Source organism: Amblyomma americanum, chromosome 3 (assembly GCF_052857255.1).
Source record: "Amblyomma americanum isolate KBUSLIRL-KWMA chromosome 3, ASM5285725v1, whole genome shotgun sequence".
Classification (NCBI taxonomy): domain Eukaryota; kingdom Metazoa; phylum Arthropoda; class Arachnida; order Ixodida; family Ixodidae; genus Amblyomma; species Amblyomma americanum.
Genome location: NC_135499.1, coordinates 152,822,646 through 152,835,208, shown reverse-complemented (window position 1 = coordinate 152,835,208; position 12,563 = coordinate 152,822,646). Strand labels below are relative to the sequence as shown.

The 12,563-nt window shown below is 40.8% G+C and overlaps 1 protein-coding gene across 2 annotated transcripts in view; it reads left to right on the top strand.

Annotated features, from left to right (window-relative positions):
- The window catches only part of ck (unconventional myosin-VIIa ck), a 174,835-nt gene that overhangs the window by 114,634 nt on the left and 47,638 nt on the right, over positions 1 to 12,563 (top strand). For both annotated transcript variants that reach the window (XM_077658424.1, XM_077658425.1), the window contains exons 6-15: positions 514 to 656; positions 959 to 1,072; positions 1,251 to 1,404; positions 1,537 to 1,613; positions 2,315 to 2,574; positions 3,773 to 3,983; positions 5,385 to 5,627; positions 6,455 to 6,592; positions 7,827 to 8,072; positions 12,244 to 12,423. In XM_077658424.1, the coding sequence (XP_077514550.1) occupies positions 514 to 656; positions 959 to 1,072; positions 1,251 to 1,404; positions 1,537 to 1,613; positions 2,315 to 2,574; positions 3,773 to 3,983; positions 5,385 to 5,627; positions 6,455 to 6,592; positions 7,827 to 8,072; positions 12,244 to 12,423 (1,766 nt within the window). The remainder of the gene's footprint in view (positions 1 to 513; positions 657 to 958; positions 1,073 to 1,250; positions 1,405 to 1,536; positions 1,614 to 2,314; positions 2,575 to 3,772; positions 3,984 to 5,384; positions 5,628 to 6,454; positions 6,593 to 7,826; positions 8,073 to 12,243; positions 12,424 to 12,563) is intronic.

Below are 12,563 nucleotides of genomic sequence, written 5' to 3'. Positions count from 1 at the left end.
ATATGCAAATTTGTGAAGACTGGTGTAGTCATATGAGTTTTCATCCTGCTCAGCAGTATAGAAGTTTACCATGTAGCACAGTATCAGCAGTGTCAGTGGCTGTCAAAGAGTTCATGGGTCAACGACTTGTTTCTCAAGTAGGGTTGTATGAACTGTTTGATGGTTTGGTCGGTTTGTATTACTAATCATAGCTTAAGATCATATTGTGCACTTGCCACAAATATATTGTTTGTTTGTTGTTGTTGTTTTTTTTTTCAAAACAAACACTTGCCACCTTTATAGCCCTATGTTCTTAAGTTAAACTGTTTTGTTCTTATGGCCCTTGTTATAAAATTGTTTGTTTTATTTATGAAGCTGTCTTTTTACACAGTTGACACTGTGATATAAAGAGCACATAAGGAAAGAAAGTACAGGCAGAAGGCATGGTCATTTGTGCTTCCATATAAGCACCAGGTGAAAGTCTGCTTAGACATAACATTTATGATTTATGTACTTCGTCCTATTTTTTTCTAGCATTTGGAAATGCAAAGACGATCCGAAATGACAACTCTAGTAGGTTTGGAAAATATATTGACATTCACTTTAACAAGCAGGGTGTGATTGAAGGTGCCAAAATTGAACAATACCTGCTTGAAAAGTCCCGTATCGTGAGCCAAGTAAGTGTTTTTTTTTTTCTTGTGTTTGCCACATCTTTGCTGCTGACAGCTCTCATATCTTCTGGTGCTTTGCTTTGCAACTCAGTACTGTATGATGTTGTGTTTTCAATGCCCTTCCCAAAATTTGCTGCTGTAATGCCTTCCTGGTATATTTCTGCACAATACATAGTTCAGTACTGAATAAGAAAAATGTGCAAATGTTTGATGTGGCTGCAAGGCCTTCTTACTTGGAGATCTAATGACAACAAGAACTGAGCGTGTCAGCTGACAACTTTATTTTTTGTTGCATTCTTCTTTTTCAGGCACAGTATGAAAGAAATTACCACATATTCTACTGCATGTTGTCGGGGTTGAGTAAAGAGGACAAGGCAAAGCTTGAGATTCAAGATGCCTCTAAATACCATTACTTGACTCAGGTATGTCCTTGTGTGCTACGAGACATTTCAATATTTTATTGCATGATGAAATGTATAGTTCGAATTTTGTCAGTAATGAATGCTTACTGTAAGCTATGAAGAATTATATGCCAAGGAATTCCAGAAACAAATTTAAGTTTTCTGCTTGTAACCTCCTTCATGTTTTCATTTCAAACAGGGTGGAAGCATCACTTGTGAAGGCAGGGACGATGCGGCTGAGTTTGCTGACATTCGTTCAGCCATGAAGGTGCTGATGTTTTCTGACCACGAAATTTGGGACATTCTCAAGATATTAGGCATTGTGCTTCATCTTGGCAACATCAAGTACAAGCGTAAGTGCATACAGAGATTTGCATTTCCACGTTTAAAATTAGAACCACAGTATGTTGAAGGAAAACATGCCTACTGCCTTAATGAAGTTTATGTTATCAATGCTGTCAATTTCCATTTATTGATCATTTCAGCTCGCCTTATCGACAACCTCGATGCAGTTGAGATTATTGGTGCTGGGAGTGTTCAAAGTGCTGCCAAGCTACTTGAGGTAAGTGCTACCTTGAGTATGCATTATAGCCCTGTGCATGCGCAGTGGCCAGTGACTTTGCCTCACCAACGCGGTCCCTGACTTAAACAGTTCATATTTAATGCATAGTTTGTGACAGCTGCCTGCAAGAGCTCGCTGCATTTGGTTGCGTGTATGCGCCTTTCTTAATCTTTTTCTTGAATAGTTTGTAGATGTGCAGCTAGCAGATGTGCACCTGACCGGTGTCAAGAAGTGGAAAATGACTAATGGATTTGCAGTAGTCCATTTGTTGTCTTCCATTTCTTGACACAATGACATGCTGTTCTTTAGAAGCCCAACACGTGGCGGTGTGATGACTGTGAAAGACATATTACCCCGCCTCACGGAGCAGCTTCAAAGATTAGTGACCAGTTTCAGCGTCTTTCATCTTCCACGTGTATTTTGGCTTTTGTGTTTCTTCATGATGGCTGCAGCTCCCTCAACATCATTCGCACACAATCGGACATGACTGAGTCAGTGACCAGTAATTATGCTTTTGCGAAATGGGATGCTTTTCTGCACATGTTGATTCTGTTGCACAAGATGCTTTATTGTTTCCGAGATTTCTTTGTAAGACTTGAAAGTGAAACTTTGAAAAATTATCCTCTATTTTATTTGTTGTTTGTTCACCACATGGCTGTTTTTCTCTTTGATTTTTTTTATATGTAAATATATATACACAGGTCAATCAGCAACACCTAATGGACGCCCTTACGACTCGCACCATCTTTGCCCATGGGGACACTGTGGTATCAACAATGAGCGTCGAACAGTCCAGGGATGTCCGGGATGCCTTTGTGAAGGGCATCTATGGCCGCATGTTCATCTGGATTGTGAATAAAATCAACTCGGCTATCTACAAGCCGAAGTCAGCCACAGGTCATTACCGGACATCCATAGGTGTGCTCGACATCTTTGGCTTTGAGAACTTTGCTGTAAACAGGTGAGTTCCTGATCATCCACACAATATAAAAAAATATCTGTTGTAGTAGCATTTTTCAGTTGATCAGCTTTCTCTGTATCACTTTTCAACATTGAATTTGAATAGTTTATGAATTAATTGAATTCACACAGCACAAGAAATTGACTTCTCACTTGTTCTTGACCATATACTGTCAGAGTTCGTGTGGTTGCATTTGTGACCAGGTGTGAATACTTGTTTCTTTTAATAGACTGCTTTGCATCCTTTCACCTAAAGGTGTGTAGTATTAGAGTTGGAATAGACATGCAACATAAATGGACAGTTGTTGTGGAACCAATAATATTACTCAAAATCTTCACTTGCTAAGTCTAGTAAGGGTCATCCTAGATTTGCTGGCACAAATCAGGTTTCTCACCTCCCTCCAAATATTATTGCCATTTTGTTGTATTACTATTCATGATGTTTGTTCTATCTTATTATATAAGATAAGACAGAACAAGCATCCTGAACCTTTGATTTATATGGTGGCTCATCACAGAATTATGTTTTCAAGGCATTAGAAAGAACAGTAGTTAAGTTGTTTTATAATTTCATATAGATGCTGCCGTCTTATGTTTTGTCTGTTTCATTTGTCCAGGCTTAGGAATTTTATGTTTGTGAGTGTTCAGAGGCTGTGCACACAGATTTTCGCCTGAAGAAGCAGAGAAGCAGAGTGCTCTAAGTAAATTTGCAGTTACATTTTCCTTCAGATGTATTTTAGTCAACCTATTTCTGGCCTTTTTGTACCTTTTATAAAGTGTATATTTAGTACTTCTAAACCTGTGTAAAAATTTCATTGGAAAATGCGTACTAAGTTTTATAATACACATCTATGTCCAATATCTACCACTTTGACTGGTCTACAATCTCACTTAGAGGTCTCATATGTAGTCATCAGGCTAAACAGAAAAAATAGGAATAGGCTTAGTTGACATTTCTCATATGTGGATGCATTGCTTCTTCTGCAGTTTGATGCTTTGCGAAAAGTGGCTGGTGTGGACTGTAAAAAGACAGTGTTATTTAAACATAATTTGTTTGTCAGCCTATACGAGTTAAATTCGGTTTTAAATCTTGTCTGTTGCATTTCAATGTGCCACTGTTGAAATAAGGCAATTATTTTGCATGTTTGTTCCCATCCTCATCTTGTGGCTTTGCGCATGTTTTATCTGCCTTCCCCCAGCTTTGAGCAGTTCTGCATAAACTATGCGAACGAGAACTTGCAGCAGTTTTTTGTGCGGCACATCTTCAAGTTGGAGCAGGAGGAGTATAACCTCGAGTGCATCAACTGGCAGCACATTGAGTTTGTGGACAACCAGGACTGCCTGGACCTCATCGCTGTCAAGCCCATGAACATCATGGCACTCATCGATGAGGAAAGCAAGTTTCCAAAGGTCAGCGGGCTGGAAATGCATCTGCTTAAACAAATCAAGACACTGTTTGCAGTGCAGTGAGCTGCCGCGTTGGCTGAGTGGTTATGGCGCTCGGCTGCTGACCCGAAAGACGCAGGCTTGAAACCCGGCCGCGGCGGTTGAATTTCGATGGAGGCAAAATTCTAGAGGCTCGTGTGCTCTGCGATGTCAGTGCGCATTAAAGAACCCCAGGTGGTCGAAATTCCCGGAGCCCTTCACTACGGCGTCTCTCATAGCCTTAGTCGCTTTGGGACGTTAAACCCCCATAAACCATAAACCAAACCGTTTGCAGTGAGAAAAGTCCGCTGCCAAAATCTACATTTGACCTCTGTCGCCATGGTGATGAAACCACTACACCAGCTGCATAGAAGAATATTCCAGCTTTTATGTATGTTTTCATGTAATGCTCTGAGGGAATTGTAAATTTGCATAAGGTTTTTGTCGTCCCCTTTGGCAGTCATCGCCTAAGCGTGCATGCCAGGTGCATTTCGTGTAGGGTCGAGTGAATGCACAAACTTTTCGAGTACGAAATTGAATAATGTAATATGTGATTCACATTTGTACAGAAGTCAAATCAAGTTGCGGCTTATTGAAATTCAGTCAGTGAATTTTTCTCTCTACATACATTGTAAAATATTCACTTTGGCATAAAAGCTATTCAAAGAAAATTGTTATGTTCTCTTTTAATTCACTTTTAATGAAACTTGTTCTATTCTCTTTTAATTCACTTTCATATGAAAAATAAATATTTAGATATTTTCACTCGTTACTATTAGTTTCCTTGGCATAAAATACAAGTGTCTTGTGTACCAACAATTTTACATCTCAATACCTCACTTTTTGGTGCAAAGAAAAAAAAATGCAGGTGGTGTGCTTTATGTCTATGTCTAGGGAAGCTGAGTCGCATTGTACACACACACACATGCACACAGCTAGGCATGATTTCAGGAGGAATTACCTTTCTGCAAGTGGAATGGTCACCTCTTTTGTTTCACTTCTTCAAACTGCCTGCTATACTATATTTCCGCTACCCCAGCTCAGGTGCCGCCGTTTAGTGATGGCAGATGCCGGGGTGAGCAAACATCTTTTACCTTCCTTTTTGTTATTTTAAATAAATAATCACTATATATAAGTGGAATGCTGTCCACGCACATTTGATATGCTTAGTTCGTCCATTCCTTCCTTTTTGTGTCATATCTTAGTGGCGAAGGGAGTGCTCCTCAAGGATTTGTGGGGTGTCCAAGATCCCTCCTCCTTTTCTCGACTCTGTGAAGTTTTCTTTTTATTTTTTTAATTCATTATGCAGTCTGTACATGTGTACGCGATTATTATGTCTTGTTTACTTGTTGTATTCAATTGGTTCTTTTTCAACATATAATGCAGGGTACTGACCAGACACTTCTAAACAAGCTGCACAAGACTCATGGCACCAACAAGAACTATCTGAAGCCCAAGTCTGACATCAACACAGCGTTTGGACTCAGTCACTTTGCAGGCGTGGTCTTCTATGATGCCCGGAACTTTCTGGAGAAGAACCGGGACACATTCAGCGCTGACTTAATCCAGCTGATTCAAGTCAGCAACAACAAGTTTCTTCAGAACTTGTTTGTCAACGACATTGGCATGGTACGAAGACACTTTGAACTTTTCTGTCATGTACTTGTATAGTGGCCATTCTTCTCATGTACTCACTTATGTACTCTGACCTTACTTTATCCCTTTCTTCTCTCTTGCACCTTTACATGCCTTCTTTTCCTTCTTCCAGTACAGGGTAGCCAACTGGAATCCTCTTCTGGTTAAACTCTCCACCTTTCCTGCCCTCACTTTCTCTGTATTTCTTTCTGAAGTGCTTTCTCTGCGATTGGCATGGAACGGAATTGCTACAACAGGTTTGCAACTTTATCATTGTGCTGCAGTTTTTTGGGTTTTTTTTTTTCATTTAGTGTTGCAGCTGATACAGATGTGAAAGTGTGTCTTCAGATACCGAGAATTGTTCTCCACGGTAGAACAACAGTGTACATGCTTTTGATTTATACTGTGCTCCAGGCCAAACAAACTGGTTCAAGAGGCTTATATTATGCCAACATGCTGTTAGGTGGTTATGTGCAGAACTCATTTTTACAGTTTTTTTATCATTCAGAATTTTTTTCCAGTTAACTTTGTGTTTAAAGGGAGAAACTGGCGTTATCTGTTTGCCTAAGTCTGATGTAGAAGCTGGGCAAGAACTTGAGGAAACTTGAAAAATTACTTATATATATGAAAGATTCTGCAAGAGTACATGATCTTTTTCTTTTCCAAGGTGAACCAGTGGGCAAAGTTCGTGGAATAGTGCAAAGAAAAAGATACAGGGAAAATTGATTAAGTAGGGGTAGTTTTTATGTCATATTATATGTTTACATGGATATGTGAACTCTTTCAATGGCCTTGATTGTTGCACCTGTCAATCCTTGCAGGGTACTGACACTCGAAAGAAGACACCAACACTGAGTGCCCAATTCAAGAGGTCTCTAGACTCTCTTATGAAGGCTTTGAGTCAGTGCCATCCTTTCTTCATCAGATGTATAAAGCCCAATGAGAACAAGAAGCCTATGGTGAGTGACGCATCAGTGTTTCTAAATTCTGACCTCTTTCATGTAATGCTCTGCACTGATGACCTTCACTGATAAGCTTATTAAATAAACAAGCATTTTTTATGCATCGAAAAGTGAAGTGCAATTTGTTATTGCAATGCCACTCTTTACTTTCGTGTTACAGTGCTTTTGCTCTTATACTCAAGCTAGACAGCGCAGCTGAAAGTATCTGTACCTGGTTGAAGCAAGGTGCACAAGACAGTGCACAGGACGGAGGAAAGAAACAGATATGGACACTGCACTGGAGACGAACACAGAGTACCGTACTCGTGTCTATTTCTTTCTTCCGTCCTGTGTACCATATTGCACGCCTTGCTTCAACTAGTCATGGACCAACTCGCCCATCAGTCGATCCTTCAGTACCTGTGCGTTCCTAATTTTCTGCTTCATGTGTTTGCATTTATTGTAGTATTACTGTCAAAATGCTGAATTGTGAACTAAAAGCAAGTGCACTGAAAGTTCGCAAAAATAATCGCGTAAGAAATGGTTTGCAATTGCCATCGTCATCAAAATATATTTCTTACCTTTAAGTCTTGGAAGAACGTTGCTCAAACGTTGCGTCAAAAAACATTGCATACATGAGCTGAATCCCTTGTGTTTTCTTGGTGTTGTTTTGTAGCGATAGCTACATTACGGTAGCATTTCGAGCCTTCAGCATGGCAGTGCCGCCACCCCGTGGCTGCGCCGCCACGCTGTCACGTGGTTGGTCACGTGGTGCAGAGCAGCTGCCGGAGGCGCTGTGCCATGGCTGATCATGTAGTTCGTCACGCGACTGGTCACGTGGCAAGCCACCTCGTGCGGAGCAGCAGCTGCGCACCGGCTAAACCGAGCTGCCACAGCTGTGCGCATGCGCTGTGTCAAGTGGGACGAAGGTGAAGAGGGAATGCCCAGCGAAACGGAGTGGCGAAAAACTGACTTTGCAATTCAACTGAGCAAGTTCCACTCGGCCAGCTGTAGCTGTTGCATCACTCCAGGTTTAACCAGAACTAAACCACCGCCAATTTTTTATTAAACTGAGCTTGCTGTATGTCTAGAGTTATGGAGAATGAATGCGTCTTTTACATACTTGGTTTCCTCTCATGAGGTAGTTGGCTCAGTGCTTCAGAGGTTCAACCAGAGGTTCAACCTCTGCTTCAGTGGTTCAAGCAGCATGCAAGAGACCCAAGCTCATTATGTAATCTTTAATCTTGCATAGATGTTTGACCGGGAGCTCTGCTGCAAGCAGCTGCGATACTCTGGCATGATGGAGACTATCCGCATCCGGCGGGCAGGCTACCCAATCCGGCACACATTCAGAGAGTTTGTGGAACGCTACCGCTTTCTCATTCCTGGCGTTGGGCCTGTGCACAAGGTGGACTGCCGGGCTGCCACAGCCCGCATCACAGCAGCTGTACTGGGCAAGGCTGACTACCAGATGGGAAAGACCAAGGTCTTCCTCAAGGTATGTGTTCTGTACCTTTTAATGTGATGTCAGGTGAGGGGATGAAAATTTAACCCTGGCATAACTAACATGAAATGTGCACTCAGTCACAGTTTCTGGCTCTGTGGACATTTTGAAGAAAAACTTGGTAAAAATTGCAATAGAAAACCGGAAACAACTATGCCTGATAATGAAATTAAAACATATTTAATAAGAGTTAAGATCTGTACATTTTGCATTTCCGTCTCAAAGGCTCTGTTAATTCCATATCATTGAGAAAAAGTCGCACGTGTTCAGTATGCTCAGTAACCTTGTACACAGAGTAACATAGTTTGATGAGCAATGGTTTGTTTGGATCAGTGTATGTAGCTTCAGCACTATTTTTGGAAGTGCAAAAGGTGCAAACCGAAAACTCCCAACATCTATATAGTATGTTGTAAAGACAACATACTAGGTATATAAATGTTGGAGTTTTCGGTTCAAACCGAAAATAGCCAATAAACTTACACTGAATCAACCTCTTAAAATTCAGTTTTAACCAAAAAAAGGTCAGTATCCTTGACAAACACGCCATGTATACATAGTTGGCTATTGAATAGGGGTTACACTGGGCGCAGGAGAAATTTAGCAAAGTTTAGAGGGGGAGGGGGGGCACAATAGAATCATATGAGTAAGGGGTTTTGTTTTGCATTTGAGGCATTACTCTGCAACCTCGTACAAGCTGATGCAGACCGACAGGCTGTTCCTTCACAAAGAATTGTGTGCTAACATAGTGCTGCCTGTTCACAGACGGTCACTACGCTGAGGGCTGTTACTTGGTGAAAGGACTATAGACATCAAATTTTTGCTAATGTGTTTTCTTCTTTCAAACAACGTGCTAGACATTGCTATACACGGAGCGCCCTATGGTATTTGCCTACAACAGCTAAATAATTTATAATTTAATTTTTCGTGACGCTATTTTGTTTCGTTTTCATCAACCGAACGATGGTTGACATGTAGTCCATTTCTAGATCACGTGAGGCACAAAAAAAAGGCAATATAACTACCGATGCATCGTTTATTGCAATTCTAGCTATTGAAGCCAGCTGGTTTAAGTGCTGTAGTTAGTTGAAACTATGTATCGGCGTTTATATTGCCGTTTTTTTTTTTGTGCATCACATGATCTAAACATCAGCTACCTGTCACAGCCATCATTCAGTTGATGAAACTGATGCCAAAAGAGCACCAAAGAAGAAATTCAATTATATATTATTTTGTGGTCGTAGGCGAAGACCATGAGGTGATCCATGTATTCTAATGTCTAAAGCATCATTTGAAAGAAGAAAACACGCAATAAAACTAGGTGTCTATAGTCCTTTAAGTAGGTTTTTCACACTGCATCTAATGACACTGACATCATTTGTAACTGTATTAAGCCCTGCAGAATGCAATGCTGCAGTGGCCATTTCATCGCTTCTGTCAACATGCAAATTTCACTCAACCCAGTGCACAGCTAGAGCATGAGAACCCAATTTATCGAATTAAACTTGTACTTCTGTTTCTCAGTGCCCTATCACTTGACTCCCACATTGTGACTTTTTCTTATGGTGTTTGCAGTTTGCAGTTACGGCAATACGCCGCTCTAAATACAAGCGTCTTCAGATTCAGTCTTGCTACATCAACTGCTCAGGCTAAAAAAAGGCCAAAATAACCTTTACAGCACTTCTGTATGAAAAAAGTACTAATGATGTATCCTTAGAAGTTATGTATTCTCTGAAATAAATATCGAGAACAGTGCATCATTATCCAAAATAAAAACTGAAAATTCCAACTTCTAAAGATATCTTATAATCAGCAATCACACGTCTTCAACCAAATCTTTTCTAGCCACAGGCCCCAGTCTCCCGTGAAGAAGGAGCCGAGACTTCTTCGAAACGTTGTTTTAAATTAAAAAATTTTTGGTTGAAGATATGTCAGAGCTTATTACAAGTTATCAAACCCAACCAGACAAGCATTTCTGTCGAAGTGTTTATTTTCAGTATAAATATATCATATATCGTATTCTGGTTTGTAGTGCACATAGTGATTCCAGGTTACTCATTACATTATAGTGCTTGAAGCCAACAACTTGAGAAAGCGACGATTAAAAAAGTTTGCATTTTATAACTGCGGTTAGTATCATTATGTGCTTTTGAGACATTGTATGTCTAAAAATTTAATGAAGCTAACTTTTATGTGCAACATTCTCTGAAGTCTAATGGCATTGTTAGACTTGACTGCACATAAGTCATGCCTATGTCTATTCCCTTTCAGCAAGCTAACCAGTGAAATGCTACTCTCTCATCCAAGTCATGTGAGGTTCTTTTCAGTATGTAGTGTAGGGGCATAGTACTGCACTAGGAGGCATTGCCTAGTAGTCTGTAGGAGAATTGTTTGCCGGTGTCTGCATTGTGCTTGCAGTTAATCAAGCTTTTTTTGTTTATCCACACCTGCACGGCCTTGTAGTGATGTGATGTACAACCTAGATCAGTGAATGCCTCATGAATATGCGCCAGTGCTCTAGTATTGTCTTCTCTTCACCATACATGCACTATCGTGGGCAAAAGTCTCCAGGACGTTTGAAGAGTGATCCAGAATTGTAGATGCCATATTTTCGCTGGTCATATCATTTCACTGCCGCACATTAGAGCATGTGAGTTTGACTTTCAGCTCTACAAGTTTGATCTCAAGTATTGGGTTAACAACAGAGATATTGGCTTTGGTTGCCTTTCATGTGTCCTGGAGTTAACTCCCGACAGTGCATTAGCACAATTTCTGCTACCAAGTTTATTATATCTCAAGCCACGTAGTCCAGCACAGTTGTTAACCTCATTTACTTAGTATTAGATGTGGTATTTAACATTCATTTCTTGACTTGTCATTGTTATTCATGTCCTGTTATATGAATTCTGAATTTAGAAATATTTATTTGTGCAGTCATGCACACGTCTGTCTAGAGTGCTCGAACAGCACACTCTGTTTTGCATTTATCACCCTCAGCACTGCCTGGCAGGCCCAAGACAGCTTTTAAAGACATGGAGAGTTATAGATGGTCCATGGGAATGTGCATGCATGATGAGGTCAGGTTTTGAGCCCAAAGCCACACATAAATGACCCACGTGTACTCCCCGATGCGCCGTTAGAGTGCTCTGGACAGGCGTATGAATGACTGTACCTGCTTGCTTTGGATGTAAAGAAAGGGGTGGGCAGTGAAATTGTGAGTTAACTTATTTGCTCGTTCGAAGATTGAGATGTATTCGGTATTTCACACTGTAAAGAAAGGGGCAGTTTTGAAAGGATGAAAGCATAGCTTTAACTGAATTTGTGGCAGCCTATCTGACCCTCCACTTAGTGCAACATACCTGTTATTCAGTCTTACTCATTTCTTTTTGTGCAAAAGGTGAGCCTCACTGCTCTGGTTATGTATTATTACCAGGTCCTGTATGCGTTGAAAGGGCTATATTTGCTGTACATGTACAGCATTTATGTCGATTTGGTTTTTCTTAGTTCTTTTTTGTATTTGTGTAATATTGTCACCGACAAACGTAACAGGAAGCACAGCCATTTACTGGGCAAAGCTTGCTGAACCGCCGCATTCATTCAAGATAAAGAAGACATTCGGCCACGCGCTGGGAGGCAAGGTTCGGCCACCAGGTGGCGCCGGCAGAGAGACAGCAGTGTGGCAATGTGCATTATGAATTTCACTTTCAATCACATACTTGCCAGGCAAAAAGAATAAATATGCTCAACAATGTGGAAAGGCTTTACGAAACAAAGTTTTTTTGCCAGGAGCTCCTTTCATTGGCCTAATAAAGAAGTAGGAATGTTCAGGCAATTTTTGGGGAAAATTTTTAGCGTTTGTGGTAACTAAATATACATATGTGCTGGAATGGCATATTTGCGAAAGGGGTGAGCATGAATTGAGTGTTGTTTTTTATTGTGTGAGGAGTTTCATTGTTGCAATGCCAGTTGCACATAGCGCTTGATTCATTATTGTTATTGTTGTGGTTTGGTGCAAATCTAAGTATTTATTGTTGAAATGGCTCGAGAGCTAGCAATCACTTTTCAATTATGGTTGCTTGCATTAAAGACTGTTTGACGGAGAATTGCACAGAGCACATGATGCCAGGCATAAAGCATACTTTATTCTTGCTGACCATTTCGTCCACAGGATGCCCACGACCTGTTCCTGGAGCAAGAGAGGGACCGGGTGTTGACACGCAAGATCCTGATCCTACAGAAGGCCATTCGTGGCTGGTACTACCGGCGCCGCTTCCTCAAGATGCGCCAGAGCTCACTCACCATCCAACGCTGCTTCCGTGCCTACCTGCAGCGAAAGCGCTTCCTAGCAGTACGTGTGCCTTTTTACACTCCCGAATTTCTGCCGTACATTTTACTGTTCATTTTGTCTCCCTTTTCCTGTTCTTCTTTTCTTAATTTTCTTTTCTTTTCTCTCCTCTTGGCTGTGACCAGTCACCGTCACCAGTGACC